General features: G+C 42.2%; 2 protein-coding genes across 12 annotated transcripts in view; one reads left to right on the top strand and one right to left on the bottom strand.

Annotated features, from left to right (window-relative positions):
* The window catches only part of LOC124297258 (E3 ubiquitin-protein ligase MYCBP2), a 169,941-nt gene that overhangs the window by 11,235 nt on the left and 130,947 nt on the right, over nucleotides 1-27,759 (bottom strand). For all 7 annotated transcript variants that reach the window (XM_046748086.1, XM_046748084.1, XM_046748087.1 and 4 more), the window contains exons 31-34: nucleotides 2,082-2,304; nucleotides 965-1,327; nucleotides 674-880; nucleotides 371-576 (exon numbers count right to left, since the gene is read on the bottom strand). In XM_046748086.1, coding sequence (XP_046604042.1) covers nucleotides 371-576; nucleotides 674-880; nucleotides 965-1,327; nucleotides 2,082-2,304 — 999 coding nt within the window. The remainder of the gene's footprint in view (nucleotides 1-370; nucleotides 577-673; nucleotides 881-964; nucleotides 1,328-2,081; nucleotides 2,305-27,759) is intronic.
* Nucleotides 5,526-26,420, top strand: LOC124297262 (uncharacterized). Of its 5 annotated transcripts, none has more exons than XM_046748101.1 (4): nucleotides 5,526-5,672; nucleotides 22,781-23,200; nucleotides 23,497-23,789; nucleotides 23,873-26,420. In XM_046748101.1, exons 2-4 carry the CDS (start codon nucleotides 22,874-22,876, stop codon nucleotides 25,578-25,580), a joined length of 2,328 nt encoding a protein of 775 aa, XP_046604057.1. In that variant the 5' UTR covers nucleotides 5,526-5,672; nucleotides 22,781-22,873; the 3' UTR covers nucleotides 25,581-26,420. The 5 variants fall into 5 exon arrangements, with proteins under 5 accessions (XP_046604057.1, XP_046604052.1, XP_046604055.1 ...); XM_046748096.1 differs by having other exon boundaries at nucleotides 5,526-6,868; XM_046748099.1 differs by lacking the exon at nucleotides 5,526-5,672 and adding an exon at nucleotides 13,521-13,544.

The following is a 27,759-nucleotide window of genomic DNA, read 5'->3' as shown; positions in this document are numbered from 1 at the left end:
GAAAATTAGATTTCTAGTATCAGTTGCTACTCTTTCTCATTACGATCACTGTTGCTATATTTTCTTGCAACTGTTGCGAAAATTTAACGCTTGTGCAAGAATAAATTGACGTTAAACCCTTGTTTAACTAAAAAAGTAGAGTAAACCTCAGAAACTGATTTTGCGTTGCGATAACCAAAAGAGGATAGACAGTAGCGCAAAATGTTTTCGCGTACCTCGGTTTTCGTAATTCCAACAATATTCAAACAGTTTTTTCAACGATACCTGTTTTACTGAATTTTTCCAGTTACTATACAAATGAAATTTTTCTCGGCGCACATCGCGTTTCATCCTTTCTTCAATACCCCGAATAATTCGTCAATAAACTTACTCGTCGTTGTGCTCCGGTCTTTTCCGCAGGATAGTTTCCTTTATCACTTGGTCCAGAATCGTTTTCGGCTCCTCAACCGGAAGCAACAGAGTCTTTCCCAGATGCTGATTGTACTGCAGACACCAGGCCTCAAGGTGCCCACTGTTGCAGTATTGCTTGATGGTTTCCGCGTTCAAACGTAGCCAGACACCGTCGTCGTTGTGCATCTGATACGCAAAATTACCAAGAGTCAAACGACCACGTAAAAGACACAGGATAGAATCGAACCGACAACGTTCCTTCGACAAAGACCCGCTCCCTTACCTCGTCTATAAAACCTATCGTATCGTTGACAAACACCACGCTGATTTGCTCGCTCTGGAGAGAAGGATGCGCCCTGATCCTGAGCCCGGCGCTATTCTTTGCGACGAATTTCCTCAGTCTGCTCGGCTGGTGCTGAGGTTTCTTCACGATGTTCTGAGTCGGTGGTTGCATACCTTGGGGTGGTTCCTTCACCTCGACCTTGAAGTTCTGCAACATGAGACCAATTTTCGCGTAAGCTTCTTCACCTGGAAAGCGAGCTTCGCCCTTATTTTTCGGACCCATTTCACTCACATCCTCCATGCTGTACCCGTCAACGGTAACCATAAGAGAGTACCAGCCAACGGAGGCCGGCGTCCATGTGGCACTGTAACTTCCATCGCCGTTGGGCCTGACGAGCATACTTTCGCTGGATCTCTTGACCGCCGGAGATGTGAACCTCAGTTCTTCGAACGAGTAATTCTGGTAGGCCTTCATGATGGTGATAGCGTAGAAGCACATCTTGTTGTTAACTGTAACTTCGTAGGGAACGTCGAGAGTGGGCTGAGGATGACCACCGAAGGTCATCGGGTCCGGTTGCGATACTCGACGCATTTTTCTACCCTGGTCAGAGTCCGCGATGTCTTTTTTGTCGATGGGAACCGCCTTCACTTCGATCTGAAACACGTCGGGAATTTTCGACGGTGTTATGGATATTTTTTACGGCTTTGCCGTGGGTTCAGGGAGAGGATTGAAATTCAGCTGGGAAGGTCTAAAATCATCCCTGTTTTTGGGAGTTTTTCTTTTTTTAAGAAAATGAAAACACCCGAAGCAGTTTGAAATTAATAACAAAATGGCGGTATGGCGGAAATAAGTAGCAAACGACCAGGTTTTCAATCCGGTAGCTCAGAATTCTGGTTCAATTTTTATCCGATCGACTTGAAATTTTCACACAATCTTCAAAACTTGTCTAGCGATTCGAGATCGTGGCTAGATTTCTGAATTTCAATCCCAAATATTTTTTCATACGAATTTTTTTAAACTATTCTTCGTTCATAAACGTATATATTTGACTGAATTTTTTTATTTTGTTAAACACTTAGGCTACGAATTGGAACCCGAAGAAGTGTTTTCAACTGAAAAAAAATTTCCTATTTGTTACAAGTTGGACAGTGATGTCAGGAGGATACGCCATCGCAAAAGCTCTCGAGTTCGAAGTCGTTCGCTACTTATATGCGCCACGCCGCCATTTTGTGATCAATTTCGATGAAAAAAATTGAATATGTTGTTGAAACTATAAATAATAATACCTTGAAATTCAAATTGCTCCAAGTGTTTTCACTTTATTCAAAAAAAAAAAAATCCTGAAAGCAGATATAATTTCAGACCGTCCAAGCTGTAAACCCCCCCTTAAACGAAGGAATTCACCCACCTTCAGGCCCGACACGTGAACAACTTCGCCGTATTGGTCCCTTGTAAGAACAGTGACGATCGCCGGCCATCCGCATCTCATCTCGTCCCTTGAATAAAGAGCCTCGCATTTCGCAGGATCCACAAAGCTGTCCGGTTGCAACCATCGCGCTAATCGTCCTCCGCTTGTTCCGGCCGAGCAAGAAACGAAATCCCGCAAGAAGAGTCGCTCGTTCGAGTGGCAACTGAAACGAAAAAATTAAAAACGGTATAGAAATTAATTTCAATTGCAAATCGCCGAAAGAAAACAGAGAATCGCAAAAACTTTGCCGCGCAACGAGGTTTCAGTATTAATTGTAAGTGATTTTTATTTCTTTGTTTGTTTTCTCTCTCTCTCTCTCTCTCTCTCTCTCTTAAGCTAAAATTAATTGTAAGCAGTATGTAAGTCTGATATCTCTAATGTAATCTCTCTCACCTTGTACCCGCGGATGCATATGTCCTAGTAAAATAAAAATATGTTCTTTCTTTCTTCTTTCTTTCTCTCTTCACGTCTGATAAAAAGAACTGACAATGATTCCAGAAATAAACCGCTAACGCGAAACTCCGCTACGCCGTATTTTTCTTTGCGACAGTAATACGTTCTTTGCTCCATTATTATACCAGCTACTTCCAAAGATGGATCGGAACGGAGTAGTAACCATACGAGAGAGTCAGAGTCAATTCCATAAACAGCGGAGTCTCGAGTTCGCAATATCTTGGATACACGAGCACTTGGTGTAACAGGCTGCAATAATGCGGTGACAACATATCACGCTTGTCTGATACTACCGGAAGTGCCGTTTCCACTCGAATACCAAGCGGACAAGATTTAAAACAAGATCGATCGGCGATAAAATCTATTAGAATTTAGATGAATGAGGAAAATAATGGGGGGGGGCAACAATATATGATTGAGAGTAGTTTCTTTTTTGATTGAGGAAAGTTTCTTTTTTGAAGAAACTTTGGTCCGATACCGGAAGTCGTCTGATAAAACGAAAACTTCTCCAGTTCAATCAGTTCGGGGAACAGAATCATATTCTACACCGCTGCCATGATCAACAGTCGCCGAGAGATGTTGGCAAAGTCTGCAGAGCTCGGTTCGTTAAAACGAGTTTCATCGATGTCCCTAATTGGCAAGTATCCCTCGACGTATGTGGATGCTACTGGATTCTGCTGACTATGGGGTCGAGAGTTTCAGTTCGGTGGTCAGATCTGATCGTACAATGCGCAAGGTTCCTCGAGAAAGAAATCGTAACAGCTAGAAAACTAATTTTATTTTCTACCTAGAACTACATTTTTCGGTTGTAGTAAGAAAAAGAAAATAGTTAAGTACTGAGCGGTAACTGGAACTAAATATTTCTCTCAGTGCAGGTATAACTCGATTTTATGTAAAATTTGCTATTCAGATAAATTAGAAAAGAATCAAATTTTTCCCCCATTTAATTTCCAAAAAGTTCGGGCACATCGAGCAGCCCAATTTTCAAACGGCGTATGTCACCGGCATATTTTATGTATGGCTGTTTCGATGCCAGGCACAAGCCGTAAGGCGACAAGGCTGCATCCCGATATGGAAGACAATGCCAGGATGGCGGGGAAACAGCTATCAGATTCCGAAGCCAGATAACGCGTGAAAGAGACAATCGATCGTCGAGTATTCAATCCAGCTATTGAACGCAAATAAAAGTAACATTATCACTGATTCCCAGATGGCACAAAGACTGATTACAAAGCACTGCGATTCAAGACTGCCGCGATAAACGCTTCGAAATCAAATTACAACGCATTCCATGACAACTCGGTAAACGGTTGATCGTGACATTTTTTAATTTCACGAACGATTTTTTTTTACGTTACTACGGCTCTTGAAAAGCTTTGAAAAAAGTTTTCAAATAGTTTTAATCAGTCGTCTTTGCCCTATGATTTTTTAAATCCATCTCAAAAATATCGGAATTGATTTTTATGAAACTAGGAAAAAAAAAAAAAACATTTGGTTTCCAAAATGAAAAATTATCACACAACATTCAGAGTGGGACAGTGTTTATTACAATTTTTTTTTTTTTTTTGTTTTTAAATCATCTCTTCTATTTTTTCATCGTTTTTTTCTATTTTTATACCCGTTAAAAATTTATTGATTATTTGTAAATCAAACGGTTTTTCTTTGATTTCACAAAAATCCATTTCAATGTTTTTGAAATGATGGGGTAAAAACGAGTGATGAAAATAATTTGAAAATTATTTTTAAAGCTTTTCAGGAATCGTACCAATGCAGGAAAAATCCTTGATGAAATTAGAAAAAAATGTTATGGTTAACCGTTTACCGAATTGAAGTGAAATGCCGTATATATATATAAATATATATATATATAAGCGTTTCAAAGAGACGTTTCATCCAGTATTTTTTCCAGCCAGACGTAATCGATCAACGCAGAGCGATAATCTCAAGTACCACTTAAGTAACACTCCGTAACTTTTGCTATCGTACAATTTTCCATTTCGTCTTGGGGTAAAATTTAATTTCCAGCATCGAAGAAAATATGGTAAACACGTGCGCGCAGGGTGATCATATCGGAAACGGCTGCACAAAAGACCCTGGGATGGCAGGTGTCAGCTCTTTGCGGCGGAAATCCGTACACCAAATACAAAAAAAAACCCCAAAAAAAAAAAAAAAATAAAAAAAAAAAAAATAAAATGCAGGGAAACAAAGCCAATTTTCTTTCGAGATCGCCGAAACTAAAATCTGGCGAAAATTATTCGTAAATAATAAACGTTTTCAAATTACTTCCGCTTAAATAAATTTGAGGAAAACGACGCTTCGATGTAAAAAAATCACGTTTAAAAACAGGGTCTCGAGCATCTCGATCAGATGGCAAACACCTGTTGCTGTAAAGGCCACCGCCATTGACACCCCTCCCCGATCGGTGCTTCCAGGATGACTCGAGGGATGAAATTAGACGAAGAGATATTCCGCGTGCAGTAAAATTACACAATCAAGGAAAAACTGTAAAATTGTGCCGCTACACGAGCGTGATATATTTAAGTTTCAGCAATCGGTGGACGATTGTTTCCAAAAGAAAAAGGAAGAAGAAAAAAAAAAAAACAAAAAAAAAGCAACATTGTGTCACGGTTGGCAAAACTTGTCAGAACCTGTACAACCAACCCATGAAAGCGATGCCAGCCTACAGAGGAGGAGGACGACGACGACGTGGAAAAGTGTAATTTACGTACGCACACATGCAATACGTGTGTGTGCTTGGATACGGTGGCAATGGTCCGTTGCGCCCGGCGTTTCGTATCGTAGACGCGTTTTTGTGGGTGTAAAATAATACTTCGTATGTGTGTTGGCTGGTGTAACGGAGGAATAGCCGAAGGGCATGGTGGGGATAGAAACACGCTTGCAACTCGATTTCTCACCAGTTACAATCCGGCTATCGCGACGCGTGTTTCACCGATAGCCGAGCCGTGAGTTTTGAGAAAAGATCGCGGAATAAGCGTGATTTTTGTAGAAACGGAGGGGAAAAAAAAAATAAAAAAATTCAAGAAAGAAAAAAACAATTTCGCAACATCGCGGGTCGACGTCTGTTCAATTCATTTATTTTTAATTTCAACTTTCTTTTCATTCTTCTTTCAAATCTTTTCATCTTTTCACCGTAAAAGCATCGTCATCGTCATCGTCATCGCTCGATATAAGCCTTATCCTATATGCGATATAATTTACACAGCAGTGCGAAAGGTTATTTTGCCGATCGGTATAAAAATCGCGAATTGAAACACAGCCGCTGATATTGTTCGCCATGTGTTCCGACGACGATAATCTGGATTTATTTAATCGATGTATTTTATCAATTAACTGATCATCGAGGAATGAGAGCGAGGATAAAAAAAAGAAAGAAAAATGTGAACAAAACCGAGGACTCGCAGGATTTTCACGTATCTGTATAATGAGAAGTTGCGCGTGTGGATTTGAATTGCCATAACGAGTAATGAAGAAATGAATCGATATTTTATGGGATTAAATATCATACACAATTAATACCGAGATGTGATGATAGTTTTGAAAAGAAATGTGTGTGAAAAGTTACGTCGCTGATTAAAAAAAAAAAAAAAAACGAAAACCGTCCGCTGAAATTTTCTTTTTTTCATCTTTTTTTTTTAAACTCGAATAAATCATCCAAGTGTTTTATTTGTAATAATCGATTAACCAGCAATTAAGCGATGTGTGCGATTTGAAAACCACGGCGTGAAGATTTTCTTATTTGAATGTAAAAAAAAAAAAAAAAAAAAAGCCCGAAGGAATCGAATTTAAAAATAAAATGCTCGCAGTGATTACTGAAAAAGTGCGGAAAGAGGTGGAGAGCTATCGAACAAGTTCGACAGTTTGAGTGTCCGAGATATTTTGCATACCTGTGGGCGCGTGTGTGCGTGTGTGTGTGAAATAAAAATCAATCTATCAAACACAAGTATCAGCCGCAGTGTAGTGAGTGCGGGTGTATTTCTCCTCCTTGTTCGGAAAAATTTTTTTCATCGTAAATCGTAAAAATGATCAGTGATGGAAGAAAATCTCTCTGTGCCTGTAATAATGATAATAATCGTGGAATAAAGTGGTTTCGTCGAATCGTCGCATTCGCGGTTATATTGTCCGCGATAAATAATCCAAAAAATGCCAATTGCCAAAACGCACCGCCTGTCGGAATATGCGCAATTGACGGCTGCAACTGCACCGTAGTTGTGAAAAAATGGATTAACGTGAAGTGCGTTTTCAGCAGCGACAAGGTGTGTCTTTTTGTTTTTCATTTTCATTTTCTTTACCTCTATTAGTCGTCTGTCAATTCACGACCCGCCATTGCGCACATATTATTTTTGTTTAAACGTAAAATCCAGCCTGCACTACGTGACGTCATATTTTAAGAGCTATAAAGAGACGCGGTTCAACGACCCGTAACCGTCAATGTGCAACCCAATTACCTAATTATCCCTCAACGTTTTCCCCTCCCTTCTGCATACGTGTTAATAACAATTTGCAAAATCGCGTACGTATAAGTTATAAATAAACTGGACCTTACAAAAAAGCTTTCGCTGCTTTTATACAGTTTCAAACAACAAGCGGTGGCTGAAATTATAATGTGAATACTGGTAACCGAAAAATGTCACTCGTGTTCGTAGTTTTGTTTATTTATTTGTTTTTTTATACGAATTTGAAAAACCAACGCGATTATCTGTACGGCGATAAATCGACTGGGAAATAAATACGATTTTCAAAGGTCTTTAAAAATCGATTTTTCATACGTTATTTCTCATCGATCGAAATACTTCTAGCAACGTTGATGAAAAAAAGAAAGTGGGATGGAAAAAATCCTTCCCAACAGTCTCTCATAGAATTTCATTCCCAGGGTCAAAACGAACCTGATATGTATATCGAAATTACATCGCGATATCAATACCAGTATAATTAGCATAGAAATTATTCTTAACACAAAAAGATCGAGTAATAAAATTGTGTGTCGGTTGGAGACCGAAAGTCAGGGCAGGGCTCAGGTAGGATTGGATAGCGGACGGACAGGTAGTTTATAACGTGCGTTCCACTTGCTGCATCAGGTTGCGCATCGATGATCACCGACTCGATTTTCCCGCGTATGATCACGGATGCAAACGCAAAATCCGGTGAACCCCGAGAGTCCGGGCGTAGATATATCCTTGTGGCAAAAGACGACTCACCCGATATAAATAACGCGCAAAATAAGAGTCAGCATTTTATACCATGCACCGCCTTTCCCAAGCGTACAACTTATTCGTCTTGAAATCCACCAGATTGAAATTAGTCACGTTAACGTAGCGAATTGTTTAACAAAAGATTCACTGGCTTTGAAAATTTTTTAACGACTTTGAAGGAGTTCAGTTTAGTAAAAATCTGAATTCGGACAATTATCCTGTAACTGCGCGATAACGATTATATTCGGAAAAATAAATCGTTACGTTAACGTTACGAATTATTCTCGTAAAAATCTTCCTCTCTCTTTCAATACATCTCGCGTTTTATTTTTATATACCAGGAATCAACGAGAATATCGATGACACGTAGAGAGTGAAATTATTAAGTTTTACTAAAATTCACCTCATCGCAATAGGAGAAATTAAACAATCGGTATATTCAATGCTAAGAAGAACAGGTTTAAAGAAGTTGCCGACAATTATACATACGGGGGAAAGAAAAAGAAGGGATAAAAAGGAGCTGTTTCGGTTCTTGAGCAATGCTTGTTTTACTTATACGCAGAGAAACTTTCACAAGGACGTGAAGGATTGAGAACTTGGAATGTATCTCCGTGGCACTGATCATTCCAATTTCGTACCGTCAACCAGATTCAATACAACTAAAGATCACAAATCTCGAATCATTACAATTAGGGCCTGGATTAATATGCAAGTATAGATTTTTTTTTTAATACTTTTTAAACGCAGTTGCTATTTTCCACATTTTTTTTTTTTTTTTTTTATCATTTTTAAGTTTTTCAGGCCTACATTACACGGGCGTATCATCTAATTTTAAATACTTATTTATCCAGGCCCTGATTAAAGAAGGCAATAAAGAAGAACAAAATTGGCGATATAAATATTTTGTATTTCCTGTTTCCACCGTATTTTTTCTTCCTACAAGTCTCGACGATCATTCACGGTGACGGCAGCGTGACGCCCTGATTATAATCTCTTTGGAAAATATGCAGCCGCGGCTTCAGCAAACGCAGGAACATCTCTCACGATAAATCTTTCCATATTTCATCCACCGTAGGTATACGGTTAGCAGTGATACGTGCATGAGATTCTTAAACGCGATGCATTTTGAATGAAGAGTGCATCCAGGATCTAAACACCGGTGCACTTACAGGCGTGTGCTTCGGAGTTGTGTAAACGAAGATTTAAAAACCAATCGAACCCTCGTCATTTTATTTTCTCCAATTTCGTATCCGCAAATTGCTCAAATACGAAGTTAGCAACGTTAACGTAACGAATAATCGTGGAATAAATCTTTGTACAATTTTATTTTCACCGATTTTCAAGGAATTGGCTTTTCAGAATACATAAACACTTTCTTATTTGTCATAATTTACTAGCTAAATTTCAGACAATCCTGAGGATACGAAGTAAGGATTAACGTTGCTAACTTCAATCTCGTCAAACTTCTCAATTTTTGAAACTTTTTCTGACTTCGTATAATTATTATTGTCGTTTACTCGCATCACTCTATTTATGATACAGTAAAAACGTCGCAAAATCGACGCGCGGTTCAGTGACTTAATACTTCCGGTTCACAGTTATAATACAGCCGAGACTTCCTAATCAAATCCTATAGTCAATGATTCAGTGATTCGACGCAACGCAACCCGCACGTCGTCTCTGGATCTGCGTTCACACGTCGACGGATCATCCGTCCATTTAACTATCGACGTAATATACATTATACAAGCTTCAAACTTATCGTTTACAGTGCAATTTTCAGTGAAAAATAACAATTACGGAGTGAATTTTTATCCGCGTGAAAAATGTCTCCGTCGACTTATTGTCACTTGCCGTCGTACAATTTGAAGAAAGCCCCACGCCTAGGCATGTAACATAAATTTCGTATGTATACCTCATGGCCTGCACGCAACGTTCGGTGTTGTTAGACAGCCAGGTTCTTCCGCCGAATAAAACAACTTCCGGTCAAAGGGGTCAGCTCGTTAAAAGATGCCGTTCCGAATTTCTTAACGTATCTTCACCGCCACGTTGAAATAAAGTTTCCTTCGCTTGTCGGTGAATTATTAAGTAAATAATTTCAATGTTATCCGAGGGTAAAATTATCTTCAAGAAAACAGAAAGTATTCTTTAAATCTGAATAAGGAGTGAAAGACGACGCGATACGCAGGACGCTGGGAATCTCGGGTTGGTTGGTATAGGTGTAGTAACCAGTTATTGTCGCATGGTCGGGGCTCATTCAGTAACTTATTTGGTCTCATTGAGCCGAGGGATTGTTTCAAAAGCTCGTGTGTGCGATTGTGTAGGCAAGAACGATCGAGAGCTTCAGAGTCAATTTATTCACAATAGATTCTTTCAACGAGACTTGAATGAGTCTCGAGCCGACGACGAGGCTCTGCCCGTTCATTGGAGAGGAGGGACATTCGTCTGGGACATGCGGGTTATGTTATACCAGTGTGAATAGTTGGTGCATTTGTGTCGGAGCTCGAGTGTCCGTTCAACGTGAGTTTCTTCGAGCCTTTGGAGGTCGCGACGACGATAGAGGAGAGAGAGAGAGAAATAAAGAGAGAGAAACAAGGCCGAAAGTTATTTACCACATATCACACCACTCGAGAGCAAAGAAAGGGAGACTGAGAAAGAGAAAGAGAGAGAGAAAGGAACGCGTTTCCAGGATCCGTTCGAACGACCGGCTTTCGGCTAAGCCGACCGACAATTGTCTCTCGGAGAAAGAGATAAAATCGAAACTTTGATACTCTGGACTCGAGACTGGCTACCGCTTGGATACGGAATGATTGTTTCTCGTGTGTACAGCAAAGCCCGACTGAAATCCCTGGTTTGAGTTGAGCGAGATAAGCTCGATTTATTATCAATCGGCGACTCCGCTCTTCCGGGATAAAAAAAAAAAAGGACAAAAGTAGAAGAGAGAAGGGGACTGAAGTTGGTCCATTCGGTGACTGCTTCATCTCCGTTCTTCTTCTTCTTTTTCTTCTTCTAGTACTCCTTCATTCGCGACTGGTTCATGTCACCAATTACCGAACCGAAATCGAGGCAATTAATTTACATCATAAGTACCCATTGTATCTCCACGCTTTCTCCTATACTATAATACGAAATGGTTACAATGAGGATGAAGTTAGTAACGTTGCTCTAACAATCCATGTTCAGGAGAACTCGTTACTTCGGACCTTTAGAATCGACATCTGAAACTTGATAAACTATGATAAAAGACAAAATATAATCATTATTTTGAAAGCCGACTACTGGAAAGTCATTCGGAAACTGCACGGCAATGAATTGTTCCGTGACGTTCGTTACATTAACGTTACTAACTTCAACCTCGTACGGTAGTTACATGGATCTTGGGGAGTGGTACTAGACACTAAATATAAACGTATCGATTTCGTACATCGATACTGCGCAGAAAACGCTGGATCAAAGTCGAATATCAAATCCCTCTTGGTGTAAGATTCAAAGTAGGTACACAGTTTTACACGTGTCCAACTGTAATTGATATTGCCTTTCACTCTGTCCTGCGACTACATTTGTCGTTTACCACGAGCTCGGCGAAGCTGGTGGATTATTATGGTCAACCAGCGGCAGAGCACTTAACGAATTGCATGCTATCTGTACGTTGTATTCTAATTAACTAAATTACCGACTGACCTCTCGCGAGTTGACCCGCCACACTGGGTTCAAATGTTGAAACATCATGTGCTCTCTCTCTCTCTCTTTGACTTCGGCTAGAGCTGCGAGCAGACTAGTTAGACGGTCACACGCGGCTCTGTCGCCCCTAAATTCCGAACAAACTTCCGTCAGAATTAGACCATACCCTGGAAATTCCTTCACGTAGTCGCACAATGCATAATGAATATGGAAATTTAATTCACTGAGGGGCGATCGGAGCGTTAGGCGTTTTTGTTGTTCCGAGTACACACTTGAACACCGGAAGTAATATAGCTAAATGCACCCGAGAAGAGAGAGAGAGAGAGAGAGAGAGGTATAAAATTGTCTCAGAGTCTCAAACGAGAGATTCGACGTTATAGGTATCCTCCTTAATTCGCTGGAGTTTAAGCAGACGAAGACGAGGATCACGTTCAATGGTCCTTAAATGTAATAAAGACTCGGTTTTATGTTTGCCGGTATAAAGCAGCGCCCACATCATCCTCGTCTTGGGATACAATAACCAAATGACCTTGTCAAGTGTCAAAGGTCAATAGAGGGTAGATTCATTCTGTGTGTATTCGTAGACCAAGACGGAAACGCTGCCACGTCGCGTTAAGTTTATCGCGTTTGACGAGAAAACAAACCCCAGGCATTTCCAGTGGAGATAAAATTTTTCAACAGGAAAGGACGAGAGTCGCGATAGCGGTTGGATCATACGCATCCTATGATTGTGAAACAATACCAGCAAACGAAAACCGATCAAAGTCCGTTAAACCGTTGTTGTATAAATTGAAAACCGTTTTTTTCTTTCTTGACCCCCCAAGCAAATGTCGTAGATAATCTTCTGGGAAGTCGTTTCAGCCTCTGTATTAAAGATGAAATACAGGGTTGATCAGTTGAACGACCGAGACTCGACGATGCGTTTCGTTCCCGTTACGGAAACGATAGAAACGAGAATAAGTCGAAGGCTGCTGTATGATGCGGCTGCTTGGTTGCCTCTCCGACTATCTGGCTGGCTGACTGCTATTACCCATATTTGTTCAAGTGCCAGCTGGAGCAAAACTCCTCGACGACGCAAACGACAGTGTGGCAGTTGTGCCTTTGCCTAGAATTTTACGTAACGTATACCTACCTACCTACCAGCGCGTACGTTATACTGATATATACGATAAATTGATCGGGCATTCACCTCAACTCTCGAGCGATCGCCATGCACCTTCTTCTTCTTCTATCGATCAATTCCTCCCAGTTCTCGTTCTTCTATGGTCTCGCGTATTATACTGTGTGTAAAGTAGCCTTCGACGAACACCATGTTCCCACCGACGATTCTCAACGCTCGCGAACTATCTCATTGTCGGAGAGAAAGGTGTGCCCGATAGTAAAATACGAGTTACAGCATTATTTCCCGTCCATGTGGTGTTCGGTAAAAGTGAATATAGAAAGATGAATCATAAACTAATCCTCGGCTAGGATTTAAAAAAACAGTGCCATTATGCATTAAGCTGAGAAGCCATACAGGAGCCAAGAGTAATTGCTTCCACTATAGACGGATTGACAGGTTATAGATAACCGGGCTTCGGACCCATTTCCTCCTCAGATTATTACAACAACTGATGGTCGTTTTCAGCGATGGTCATGACTAAAAAATCGTTGCCTTACTCCGCACGTTTGGCGTTCAACTATATCAGCGACTAATCTTCATTACGTTTCAGGTTTGGAGGTTATGCGCCGATAAGTTGGCTTCCAAAGTGCGTGTACAGTGTACGAAGATCTGGCAACGTTACGTTCGTATTTTTTGTGCACTGGGTCAGGACCAGCTCATCAAACTCTGGCGGAGGGGGGCAGAGAGAGAGAGAAAGAGAGAGAAGGAAAAACAGACGGAGACACTGAGAGGAACAGCCTTTCGAGCAACGATGTGTCCTCGGACGTGCTTTGTGCAAGAATACGCGCCATTTATGCGTGTAACGCGAGATAAGAGGGCCGAGTAAATAAGACACAAGTCGAGGCAGAAAAGCTAATTATGAGAATCCAGAATCGCTGGCTCAGGCTAATGGCGCAGGTTTACAGAGCTGGCAAATATGTTTAAATAGATACTTATAGGTCATTGTCTATACGCGTATCTCAATCGCACCACTCTCGGTTTGACTCGTCCGCGATAAGAAGTTGATGACACGCGCATGTATATTTACACGCGCATTCCAGAAATTCTTCTACAGAAAACAGAATTATTTCAAAACAATTTCATTTCAGCTGCTATGCGACGCAATTTCTGAAGTGAAACAACTTTTCAAATAAAGGATAAAGTGTGACGCAACGGGATTTCCACAATGGCGGGAGAAAAGCCGGGTTGGAGCCAGTCATTCCATATTCGATTACTCCGTTCGCGATAACTGTGCGATGAAAATCGTCACAGAGAACGACGTACGTCGAATACAAGACGAGCGTTTAATACAGCCATTGTTCGAATTGATCATAGAAATAGTGTCAAGTATCAACCTGTAGGTATAAAGTTTATTGCCACACAAGTATTAATTTCGAGCAAAGAACGTAGCATCGCTTTGCCTGTTCTTGCGGGTCCAGTTGTAACTTCGAGTCAGGTTCTCGTGGTTTGACTCCACGATCTAGAGAACACCGAAGGGAATGAGTTTTGGTATCGCAGGCGTGATTTCTTCTTCTTTTTTCGTATCTCCACACGTTTCTACCTCTTCTTGTTTCATCTTGAAGACATACATACGTGCATACGCAGATAGATGTACACACGCGTGAAGTGTAGGAACTAGAACGACCAGATACTATTTTTAAACCCCAACGTTGTAGTCTAGTAGGCGCATTTCTTCTACTACTGGTATAATAATATTAACCGAGGGGATAGTCGAACGTCCGCGTTCATTCGTTCGTGTTCGGTAGTTCCTTCCAAGTCCCTCCCAATTTAAAAGCTATCTGGAGAAGGTTTTAAATACGTAATGCGATTCCGGTAGCCATTTTTCGTTCCCGTCCCCCCTCTGATGTCAGACAGACGCACCGAGTGAACTAAGACTAGGTGGCGGCATGTGACCCAGTTCAATGTAACGTGCATACTACACATACATGTCGCAACCTTCGCCAGCTGTTAAGCAAGTTCTTCAACAACTCACCGTGTAGCAGCTCCAAGAGATATCCTTCATACGCAATCGATGTCAATCAATGGACGCGGGTGACCGCGTAAGTTCAGCCAAACCAATGTGTTCGGTTCACATATATGCGAGAAACCTCTCGTGGCCGCGTCAGTCTGGGCAGCACTTTTTCCCTTCCATATATTTAATCTCGTCTTACTTGACTTCTTCCGCCCGGTCGAGTCAGGCCAGACGGATGAATTCTCCGCGACACGCAACAGCCTTTGTAGACAGGGATCATGACGGACCCCCGTAGAGAGAAGGTGAATTCTTGGGGGAAGAAGCCCTCGGCCTTCGTGGTAGCGGCTCAAGTGTAAAGAGGAAATATTATAATCCCTTGAATCGAGGGTGGTCGTCGAGCAGCTCGTGTAAGACGGGAATGGAAGAAATTCTTCTCCATTGTGATTCAAATTATTCGTTCGCGAGTATGAAATTTCTAGACACTTGTTCTAATACGATTTGGACTAGGCATCTTTCGACAAACGGAAAAAGAACCCTGACGGCTAATATTGGACGAGTTGTGAGAAAAGGTGACCTTGGCTGAAGGTCTGCGGCGTTAGACGTTTGTTGAACATATTCCAAGAGCAAACTGGCGTGTGATTATTTGTTGTACATTCATAACCGCTAGTCGCTGTTACGTTGGCTTCAGTTCCACGTAGCGTCCCTTCATCCACCTACGAAATATGACCATAATCTGGTTAATGTCTGTATTTTAACAGCCCTAGATTAGGCACCGCTTCATTGTGTAGCTTCTCGTCCACGCGGAGACTCCTTAAGCTACACGCAAGCCGTACTGGAAGTAAAATTAAAGAGATGTTCTATTTTGTTTCTTTGGTTTACTCTGCTCAGTTTATGACTCGTTTCGAAGCAGATAAGGCTATGCCGTAAAATGTGACGATCAATTTACTTCAGTGAAACGAAAAATGGACAAGGAAAACAATAAAATTGACTGTTCTCTCCGGTATTGTACTCGGTATCACTATAGACGGTGCTGCTTGAGAAAAACAGACTCACTGCTGAAATCAGCTGTACTGATAATGTGCAGTCTTTGAAAAACATTGAATAATGGAATTGTAACTGGATGTGGCACGATTGCTTGGTTTTTATTCGAAATCCTGGCTTCCAATACATGCTTTCGTAAGTCAAGTTTAATTTTCTCTGTTTTGTACAATTGCCAAAGCTGACGAAGACACTTTAACAACCGGTGAACGAAGAGAAGAAAATCTATTTTATCCTCTACGTAAAACAAACTATTGCCGAGCTTCGATTGGCGGAAAAAATGTCTACTTCGTTAGAAACTACAAGATAAGTATCGAATATCAGACGTTGTGAGTGGCGGCTAAATTACGCCGGTCATTCGACGCCTCGGTAATTTTCAAAGACTACGAGGCGCGTCAAGAATTATCCCGTTGACCAAGAGCCACGTACAAACAGCATTCGCGATGGACGTGTGCCAAGATAGAGAGAGAGACCAAAAGATCCGAGTAGATTTCACGGTCAGAACAAGATTTTCCCGCATCTATTATCCCGAGTAGTTTTTGAGAGTCGGGACTAGTCAGGACGGATCTTTGCGCGAAAAGATTTAGCGTTCCAGAGGTGTGCTTTTCGCTAAATTTGGTCCATGGGGTGGAGGGTTAATGCCGGTCGTTGCCGAACGAACGAAGGAACGAAGGAAGGAAGCAAGCAAGCAAAGACAGAAGGGATGAGGAGGCTTCTCTACCTTCCCAAGGAATACATACTCCATATACTCGTTACTTATGCTCTCGTCGCGTGAGTCGCTCTCGCTCTTCTTTGTGTGTTGACACAGAAATAGCTGAGGGTAACTTTTAGCTGGCAAAACGTCCAACTGACTCACGCCACGTGACGTTTTCCGTTAGTCACGGCGTAACTGCAGTACGTCCATGGACCTCGGCGGCGTTAAAGGAACACTTTTACTATCCACTCTCTCTCGCTCTTGGTTCTCTCTTGGTTCCCTCTCCGGAGAAGAGTAGGTGGGCAGGCATGTATCCCTCCGAAAAAAATGAATGAACTTAAATTTAGACCAAGCGTCGACCTGCCGCCGATGAAAATACCTCGAAGAAATCTTTAGACCTTTGACCGTTCCTTGGTGCCGATCAACGAAGTGGCTTAGCTATCTCTCCAGGAAAATTCTCCACGCAAATGAGACTCACGCTGGATGAGTATCATACATGGTTCACCTTGACGCACGTGTCCGAGGAGTGTTTATTTTGACGTTGACCGGTACTTGGAAACCGGCAGCGTTTCAAGGTGATCTTGTAGTGCGGTTTCAACTGTCAGCCATAAATTACGTTGCCATAGTTCGTATATACGTTCAGAGTACACAGCAGAAGAATATACACTCGGGCATAACGTGTACCGGCTTGCGTAATGGATTGTTCGAGTGTCAACAGAGCGAGTAAACACTCGTTGTGCTTGTACTCATCTTATCGCAGATTTCTTTATTTGAACTTTTCTGAATTTGGTCATGTGAGTTGAGTAGGCCGTACATGCCACGACTTAATACTTCGAGGTTGAATTACGTCGCGAATACACTTCTACTCCGCTGCTTTGTCAAAAGCTTTTCCTGTGCGGTGAGTCGAATACACTGCCAATGCGAGTAGAGTATCGGGGGTTTTACAATTGGAAGGGTAACGATTCATTTATTGATCATCCACGTCTAAGAATCCAGGTTCAGGGAAATATAAAGCAATGTCGTTATGCCCAAGGGGTGGTAAAAAGCGAGCTCGACAAATCACGGATAAACTTGGTTGAAAATAAACCGATTAATTACCCTCTTCTCCCACCTCACTGTGACACAAGAGGCTGTCTCTGCGTTTCTGAGTTTGTCACGTGGGTTCACTGTTACGTTGAACGCACGCGGTGGTAAAAATAGACACGAAAGGCGATAACGTCTACCGTTAGATTTTTCGGTCGGACGGAGGGAGTCATCGCGGCATTTTAAATTCCGCAAAACTTTGGAATTCACTAGAGGTACCGGTGAAGAAGAAACAGAGAAGAAACTCGTCTCGAGTCAGTACCGTAAAAGAAAAGCAAAACCCTCCCTCGTACTTATGCTTTCAACTTTCTTCCGCCTACTTTTTACGACCCTGAATAGCTTTTATTCGAGATCAGTAAATGCGGTAAAAGTTTCTTGACGTTTGTTGAAAACGCGGTATAATCTCAGTTCCTTCCACGTACCTAATCCCACTAATTGGTAAAGAAACTACCATAGCTGTGGTCAAGTTCCAAATAAATTCTGATCGAAAGTCGACCAGGTCCGAAGAATTGAAAATATAAATGCTCGGTACCAGGAACAACAACGCGGCAACGAGTTTCGTTAAAGTCAAAATCGTTGTCATCGTATTTTCAGATCGATCAGGACAAACCTACGTGAAGTTAGCCCCCCATTTTGAGAAATCGGAATTTTCGAAAATTGTTCCAGATTGTTCTAAGTTTGTTCTACATTGTTCCAAAACTTAATATTGATAACTCGTGTAACACATTTGAAAAATGCTAAAAACCGTTTTTTGACCGAGCCCCCCACTTTTGAAAAATCAAACTTTTTTTTGTTGTTCTGGTTTGTTCTAGTTGTTCTAAACATTGTTCCAAAACGGTTGAGTCGTAAGTTCAATAGCGGGCCCACCAAAAGGGAAAAAGAATTTTTGAGTAGCCCCCCACTTTTTGAGAATCCAACTTTTTTCGATTGTTCCAGGTTGTTCTCGTTGTACTGAACATTGTTCCAAAACGGTCAAGTCGTAAATTCAATAGCGGGCCCACCAGAAGGGAAAAAGAATTTTTGAGTAGCCCCCCACTTTTTGAGAATCCAACTTTTTTCGATTGTTCCAGGTTGTTCTCGTTGTACTGAACATTGTTCCAAAACGGTCAAGTCGTAAGTTCAATAGCGGGCCCACCAAAAGGGAAAAAGAATTTTTGACTAACCCCCACTTTTCGAGAATCCAACTTTTTTCGATTGTTCCAGGTTGTTCTCGTTGTACTGAACATTGTTCCAAAACGGTCAAGTCGTAAGTTCAATAGCGGGCCCACCAAAAGGGAAAAAGAATTTTTGACTAACCCCCACTTTTCGAGAATCCAACTTTTTTCGATTGTTCCAAGTTGTTCTCGTTGTACTGAACATTGTTCCAAAACGGTCGAGTCGTAAGTTCAATAGCGGGCCTACCAAAAGGCAAAAAGTATAAGATGACCTCAAGAAAACTACTCCCGTTTTTCATTAATATTTTGTCAAGTTGGTCACGCGAGGGAGATGACCTGATAAAAACTACTCCCGTTTTTCCCTAATATTTTGCCAAGTTGGTCACGCGAGGGAGATGACCTCATGAAAAACTACTCCCGTTGTGAATTCCGTTCTCCACGCCAAGTCTGGCTCATGTAACTGAAGCTAGCAGCAAGTACCAACAGCTCAGAGGCTCTGGGATCGGGCCGTAACAGAGCTCAAGCACCCCGTCCAAATACATGATACATAATAATTTTTGTCTTTAAATCCACACCATGATTGAAATCGTAAAATCAATCACCTATGATTTAATAAGTATCGAATATAACGAAATCCGAAAAATCATGATGAAGTACGACCCACTACATTGTGCTTCTGGAACAATATTCAGTACAACGAGAACAACCTGGAACAATCGAAAAAACTTAGATTCTCGAAAAGTGGGGGCTAGTCAAAAATTCTTTTTCCCTTTTGGCAGGCCCGCTATTGAACTTACGACTCGACCGTTTTGGAACAATGTTCAGTACAACGAGAACAACCTGGAACAATCGAAAAAAGTTGGATTCTCAAAAAGTGGGGGGCTAGTCAAAAATTCTTTTTCCCTTTTGGTGGGCCCGCTATTGAACTTACGACTCGACCGTTTTGGAACAATGTTCAGTACAACGAGAACAACCTGGAACAATCGAAGAAAGTTGGATTCTCAAAAAGTGGGGGGCTACTCAAAATTTCTTTTTCCCTTTTGGTGGGCCCGCTATTGAATTTACGACTCGACCGTTTTGGAACAATGTTCAGTACAACGAGAACAACCTGGAACAATCGAAAAAAGTTGGATTCTCAAAAAGTGGGGGGCTACTCAAAAATTCTTTTTCCCTTTTGGTGGGCCCGCTATTGAATTTACGACTCGACCGTTTTGGAACAATGTTCAGTACAACGAGAACAACCTGGAACAATCGAAAAAAGTTGGATTCTCAAAAAGTGGGGGGCTACTCAAAAATTCTTTTTCCCTTTTGGTGGGCCCGCTATTGAACTTACGACTCAACCGTTTTGGAACAATGTTTAGAACAACTAGAACAAACCAGAACAACAAAAAAAAGTTTGATTTTTCAAAAGTGGGGGGCTCGGTCAAAAAACGGTTTTTAGCATTTTTCAAATGTGTTACACGAGTTATCAATATTAAGTTTTGGAACAATGTAGAACAAACTTAGAACAATCTGGAACAATTTTCGAAAATTCCGATTTCTCAAAATGGGGGGCTAACTTCACGTAGGTTCAGGACAAAGTCCGCAGCGTTCGCAAAGACTCGAGATACGGAGAGTGGTAGAGCTCGAAAATGAACTCATACATGTTTCAAAGACCTAGCCACGTTTCAGATCATGACCTCAGAGCCAACGCATAATGGAAGAGTAGCCTTCGGCATTCGGAAAGAATACACTGCCCTGACAAGTCCTGTTGGATTATACGACTTTGTCACACTCTGGATTCGGGAACTAAGCAGGAAATGTTTGATACGGGTAGACCGATTGCTATCTTTCAAGTCGGCTCGTGTAGCTTTATGCCTAAGCTAATATCCTGACGCTTCCTATATTCCATTCCGTTCCATTCCATTCCATTATCGGAATTAGCCGCACGTCATCGCGATAGCGCTTTGGCGTTTGTTCGGTCAAAGGCTACTGTATCGTCGCGTGGCGTTGGGCGGTTTCCTTTTTTCATTAACTGTATGTAGAAAATCTTCTCCGTTTTCATCACGATTGCCGTGAAATTGTAACGATTTATCCACTACTTTGCAGCAGCAGGATCTTAATACGAATAACCGACAACATCCGCGCCAGTTTCTTCTTCTTGTTTTCCTCGAGAGAAAGTTATGACGTGCACGTTTTGATTATTGTGATAATGGATTTTCAAGTCACCCTCTAAACGTCTCGAAGCCTCGTTTCCCCTCCTTCTGTTTATTTCAAGAAAAAAAGCACGAGAGCTAAACCGCTACCATACCCATGCCACAGCAGCTATTCGTTTAATTTCAGTCAATTCCATGTAGTTTTCAAATGGCAGTTGTTTCACCTTCTAGCACACTCATAAATGCTCCGCCATACGAATCTTTACATCATAACCATGAACATTATCACTTATACTATACCTATATTGTATATGTGAATCATAGATATTACGAGCTAATTATTCGTCAGAATGTAGTGGAAATAAACAGGTTTACCAAACTGTATGCCGTGTCAGAGCGCGATAAGAAAGTAATCATGTACATTGTCACGTATATGTTGTACGTGTGAATCATAGAGAATGAGTTGATTATGTTCGTCGGACTGTAGTGGAAACAACTAGGTTTTCTAAACCGTGAAATAGGGCAAAATAGACGGTAGCTGCACCGCAGGCACGTAACCTTGGCGGTGAACAATGAATTACGCACAGCTACACAAAGAACTAATTATACGACCAGTGATGCTAAATTGGGTAACAGCGAAACACGCGTGTTCGACAAGATTTCGCCAGAGAGCCAAATTCCGGACAGCTTGTAGACTTTGGGTTTCGACTTGCAGGCAGAAAATTCGGAGGATGTTAAACCCGTGTCTGTGCGAAGGGATTGACAATGCACAAGGAAGTAGAAAAATAATTGTGAAAAGTTTAGTGAGACTCTTAAACGAATGAATTAAGGACGAATGAATAAAGCAATCAATCATTCGGCTAATTAATTATAGTTCAGTGCTCTTCGTACAAGCGGAGGAAAAAAGGTAGAAAGAATAAAATGAACTGAATTGAAGGTTCCGAGAGTGAAATTCCTCGACGTCTCAGACTGGAATATAGCGACTGTTATTATTAACCTGTCCCTTTCAGTCTTGAGCCTTGGCTAGCCTGTCGCCATCTTAGTTAAAACAGGAAGCTCGATGGATTTTTATTTTCATTTTTCACAAGTAAAACGTCGCCTCTACGTTTACTTCTTCTTCACCCAGCGCACAAATATATCCTATATGAGCATCTGTCGGGTTATAGGTACAGTATGGTTGCTCTGACTGGTAAACAGAACGCAGAAGAAAAAGGATTGCAGGTATACTTTATCCCTGTTCAATCGATTAATCTTTAGCCGGCACGTTTATCTGATATAACATTGCTGGCACCTAGGAGTCGTTGAAAACCCCAACCGAAAATTGCTTGCTGTAACGAAGCAATTCAATATTATTACTTGAATTTTTCTTTTTTTGTTGGTATACACTTAAGCGTCTTTTACGAGATAAACAAGGTCGCAACAATAATTATTAATTTCAATTGACCCCAAGGTTATCAGCAATATTATACCAGATAATAAAAGAGACGGCTAAAGGTTAAAAACTCTTAGGTCACGAAGAACCCCAAGGTGCCAGCTAAAGGTTAAAAACGCTACGACTCTATAAAAGAAATGCTTCCAATGATCTTCAGCAACGTTGTTATGTCTAATCCTGGGCATAACAGCCACCCCCGACCATTCTGCACGCGGTGCATAAGCTCTATATTTCTGAGCGTTTCCGTTTATAAACTCGGCTCCAAATAGAGTTACTCAGGCACATTTGCATAAATGTCGGCTCATCAGCATAAGTGGTGCCAACAAAACGTAAAAAAACAGGATAACCTGCACGGATATGCATTCTCTGCGTAGGCTTTGAAGACAAAGCTTTTTAGACCACTTTTGTTAGCCATAATTGTTTAAACCACGAAGTTTTTCCTGCTACGTTTCAGTGTTCAAAACTCTTTTAATGAAAATGAATTCGACGATAGCAATGATTGAGCGATTATGAAAGTCCCACTACTGTGGGTGAACACAGAAAGTGGGTGAATAAAACCACCATTGATGTTGATGAAATTTCACGAGCACGAACAATTTTAACGTTTGTATCAACAAAACATGAAACTATGGTTTCGTTGTTCCAGGATGTGGAGCTGGTGGAAGGTTCGGTGCCGGAGGAAGCGATCGAAGTGGAAATATCCCGGTGTCGAGAGCTGAAGATACAAGCAGGTGCATTTATGGGAGGTGTTCAACTGCGTAGAGTGCACGTCTCGGGGGTTTACAACGTGGTAGCGAAGAGCCAGGCGTTCAATAATTTAAGCGCCCCGAACACTCTGTTCGAGGTATCGGAGTGCGACACGGTACTGCTGGAGAGTCACGCGTTCAAGAACTCGCTGAAACCACTGAGTGTCTCTATAGCTCGGTGCAAAACCGTAAAGATAAAGCCAAACGTTTTTTTATGGCTGCTGAAGATCACCATCAAGGATGTCCTCGACTTGGAGCTGTCCACCAACGCCTTCAAGTTCGACACGCCTCAGCCAGGACGTCATGGACCGGCGACCCAGGTCAGTCACGATCTCCTCTCTCATGATTGTCATCGTTTTATTTTTGACTGTAATTAGAAGCCGAGGTTGAGCCAGGTCAGATTGTGATCCCCGTTGTTGAATGAAAAAGGAAAGCGGCTACCTTCTAAAAATTTCACTCGTTGACAGACAAACGCACACGGCCATGTGATAATGGCTCGGGATACGGATCTTTTACTTTATTTTCAACCGCGGTGTTAACCCTCCATCTTATTCACCGTGCAAAGATTTAACCGGTTCAAGATGTTGATGACCAAGTGTTTTTCCTCTCCTTCCAGATATTGTTCCAGAGTGTAAAAATAGACGAGTTACCAACGATGGCGTTTCCCTCGACAGTCATGGAGGTGCGCATGGACAATCTCGAGACATCGGTGATTCGCAAGGACACGTTTAGCGCCATGAAGATACTGAAAGTGGCGATAAGCAACGCTACTATCGGGACAATCGAGTCGGGTGCTTTTAACGGTCGAACTCTGATCGACAATCTAGAATTCGTCGATGTGAGCGTTGCGCAAATAAAAACCGGTGCGCTTCTGGCACCAGTCACAAATTTCACAATTCAATACTCAAGGTAAGAGGACCGTTCGTTTCCTATCGAAGCGTCTGTGACAAAATCATCACGATCCAAATCTAAACCAACCATTGAATTTTCAGAGTGAATGACATGGAGACAGGTGCCATAAACGTGGTCGCGGCAACGGTGACTCTGAACAACAACGAGTTTCAGGAAATCGCGCACCGGGCGATATCGCTCAACCAATGGAACCACATAGCGATCCACCAGAACCTATTCCGGAGTATTCAGAACGAATCGATATCGGTGAAGATGTCAGAGAACGTTAAAACGCAGACTGAGTTCCTGTTCACCGAGAACCACATAGTGACAGCGGAACCTGGTTCTCTGAGGTTCGCGGCACAGACTCAGAGTCTTCGCCGAACGACGATAAGCGGTAACTACTTTGCAGAGCCGTGCAGCTGCAATCTTGAAAAATGGATGAAAAATCTAGCCGGAACAAACGGTTCCGTGGTAGCGGTGATGGCCTCGAGCTACTGCGAGATAGACGAGGTTCTAGGTCGGTGCTTCAAGGTGCCGCAGGGCCGGCTGTTGATGAGCAACTTCACGAGCATAATATGCGCGGCGAGTGAGCACCACATACACTGCAAGGACCCTGCTACGAAGCCTGAGCCTAGCGTAAGTCCGCCGAACGTCGGTCCGCACGGTTACCCAAAGCCGAAGGGTTACTTCGACGTTGAAATGAGTGACCCCAAGCAGCTGGAACGAGAGAAACGGATAATAGTGATGATATGCTCGGCAGCTGGTCTCTGCGTGATGGCGGTGCTGGTGATGTTCGGTCTGTTCTACGTCCGGCGGCGAGGCGTCTGTCCGAAGTTGACGTCGGGTCCTTTCTCCGGTCTGGCCTCGTGGATGTCGCCGAGCAACGGAATGGCCGCTGCAACATCGGCGAGGTCGATATCTCGGATGAGCGTTAACGAGTACGCGGGTCTGCGGCCGGAAGCTAGAGTCCTGGCCGTGGAAACGGCGCCTGATGACCAAGCCGAGGACGCCTACGCATACACGGAGAACAAGGCGACCCAAACACTGCCCGAAGAACTGACCGAGGATTACCTCAGGGAGCTCAGGGAGCGACTCAACGATCCGGATGACTACAGCGAGGCCAGAGACATGATCGAGCACCTCTACGACCTGATCAAGGTCGAGGAGAGTTGCAACAACAACAACAACGACAACCGCGAGACTCCGGCGGTCTACCACGACCTTGTAGTGAGACCCCGGGCTCGCGGCTCGGCCTTGAGGCCCTCGACGAGCGTCGGTACGCGAGTTCCGTCCCTGGACAAGCTTCTCCCGACCCCCGTGGGGCCTCGGTCCCAAATCGTGGAGTACGCCGAGCCTCGAGACAGTAAATTGAGCGACCAGAATCACCTCTACGCCGAGCTTCTGGGCGACGAAACGGTACCCAGTACGAGCCGACTGTCCCAACCAGTTTTGGCTGGACTTGTCGGTCGGGCCCAGCAGCCTCTGCCGCCGGAAATTGGTGGTACCGGAAACGAGGGGCAGAAGAACGGCTTCAGGGATCCCGCCAAGAGCCAGACTCGACCTCTGAGCTTCCTCAAGGCCCTCGGCGAGAGCATTCTCGGTACGTCGTCGAAGAGTCCTCAGAAAAGGCCCGCGGCTCCGTTGCTCTGCGAGTACGCCGAACCCTCGGACGCGGCGGCTCACCTTTACTCGGAACTCTCGGAGCCGAATACTCACACGAACTCGAGGCCATCTAGTAAAATGGCCAACAGACCTTTGCCAACGAAGCCTGGTGATACGGAGACAACACCGATCACCATTTCGTAAAACTTCCGTCAACCATAAATTAATCTGTGATATACATATATATCGATCGTTATTATTTAATATATACGTATCATAACAAGAGGAAGACTTCAATATCATTACTATTAGCGTATTACGTATTTATAGGTACAACGTATCTCATATATGTTCGACTATCACTTATCGTTATTATTATTAATATTATTATTATATGATTTTGCGTCTCTACTCAAGTTCTTTGAAAATATTCATAGCTGATCTGTAAATATTACGTTGCGTGTATCACGGCTCGGTAAATAGATGAGTACGACTAAAATTGTGGTCTCGTTTGGATTGGTCGAATTTCGAAATTCGAAAAAATATACAGTGAGCATGAACTTTACACGTGAAGATGAAACAACGAGGTGTTAAAAAATTGATTTATTTAAGGTTTAAGTTTGTATGAGAATTACTTTTTCCTTCGTATGATATTGTAGACTGTAGGAATATTTGGGAAAATTGTAAAGAAACCAACGAATCGTGATGGTTATTAAATGATTGTTGAGAACGGCGGCAGCGTGTCGTATTATTCAATTACCGGTCCGCGTGTCTCTGGTTAAAGTCACATGTGAAGAGATCGGACTCGTGCGTTTTAGAGTGTATAGTATTATGCCGCACGTGCTTGCACGTGAGTTATTTCGACGCTGGCTAGCTGAAAATATCACGATTCACGGGTGAGACACGATCGAGGGTAAGACGCGAAATGCCCTCTGGAAGGAAGCGTAAAATATGCCTGAATTTCGAATACGTTGTTTACTTTTTTTCTTTTCAAAAAAAAAAAAAAAAAAAAAAAAGAAACTTGATCGCATTTTTAACAAGGAACTGAGTAGAATACCGTAAAATGCAATTAGTAATAATAGTTTTGAAAAGTTCTTTTTTGAAATGAATGCGAGACCGCCATTGTTGCTGTAATTCCGACGTAATGTAGATAAATTATTCACTATTAATATACGGTAAAATATAAATATAAATATATCTACATATACAAATATAATGTATGCGAAATGAGTATCTGTGTTGTTTGATATCACTTTGTGACTGCGTATAAAACATGGCGTATGCAAAGCAACGAAGGATGTGTAGCGGAAACGCATATATCGTGGGAGTGAATACTTTTTATATAATTCAATTAATAGCGTATACGATGACTGTAATATATATATATATATATATATATATATATATATATATATATATACGTATGTGTAATTGTACCAACGTGTAATAATCGATAAATTTGCTTCTTCAGGTATTAAAGTGAAATATAAAAATTTCCCAATTTTTCAAACGAAATGTTCAAGGTGTAATAAAACCCCATTTCATTTTTGTTCAATTAAATTCTATCTGTATTTAAAAATAGGCATAACACGCCCCTTTACACCGTATAAAAAACTAATTCCGGCAGTGCTGCAAAGAGGAATTCCGAATCCGTCGTACTTCGATAGAATTATTTGTACAACACGTGTACTCGGAAAGATTTTCACCGCCCTGCGAGAGATCCGTTTTTAGAAAATATTGTTTGCTTGTTCATCTAGGGTCGGGCGAGGGTCGCCGAAAAATTCCCCCGCCGCCTTTATCCTAATTCGTTAACCAAGTTCCGGTTTGTAAAAGAGCTCAAAGAACACGACCCGAGTCAACGTGTTTCCATTGTTCTGGGTCGGGTGCGAGTGACGTCTGTGTTTACCTTCAAGTTTTTTCCATTTCCCGTCGTATATAATCATCGGTCGTGCCCAAGTCTCGCGGTGATTGCAAAACGCCGCGATACCGCGGTAATTTAACGATAAGTAGGGAAAAAATTCGACCTTAAAACTCGAGTTGAAAGGGTCCGGTGTAACGGAACAACGAGAGAGTCTAGAGAGTTGTTCGTTATAAGGAACAGCTGCGATCCAGACCTCAGTTTCTTCGCCTCCTTGCATCGCGTTCTCTCGATTTGCTCGCATCGCATTCTTCACCAAATAGCTCACACGAAGACCTCTGCAAGCCACCGACTCTCGCAGCTAACTGCACCCAAGATCAAGAATATCTCAACGACTTTCTCCCGAACCCGCTTTGACGTTCGTTCGATGTTTGAATCGGCGGTTAAAGTCCAAAAATCGAAAAGCTCCCCCCTCCAACCTCGCGTGGTGCTTTCAAAGAACAATTGAATCCGATGGAACGTTTA

The sequence above is a fragment of the Neodiprion virginianus genome, chromosome 2 (assembly GCF_021901495.1).
Source record: "Neodiprion virginianus isolate iyNeoVirg1 chromosome 2, iyNeoVirg1.1, whole genome shotgun sequence".
In the NCBI taxonomy this organism is placed as follows: Eukaryota; Metazoa; Arthropoda; class Insecta; order Hymenoptera; family Diprionidae; genus Neodiprion; species Neodiprion virginianus.
This window is presented reverse-complemented; position numbering and strand designations above follow the sequence as displayed.

What these genes read in the sequence shown, in the direction of transcription:
- LOC124297262 (XM_046748096.1), top strand. Translation starts at nt 6,635, where the DNA reads ATGATCAGTGATGGAAGAAAATCTCTCTGTGCCTGTAATAATGATAAT. An exon ending in GCGTTTTCAGCAGCGACAAG is followed by an intron (nt 6,869 to 22,780) that starts GTGTGTCTTTTT and finishes TCGTTGTTCCAG; the next exon opens with GATGTGGAGCTGGTGGAAGG. An exon ending in TTCACAATTCAATACTCAAG is followed by an intron (nt 23,790 to 23,872) that starts GTAAGAGGACCG and finishes TTGAATTTTCAG; the next exon opens with AGTGAATGACATGGAGACAG.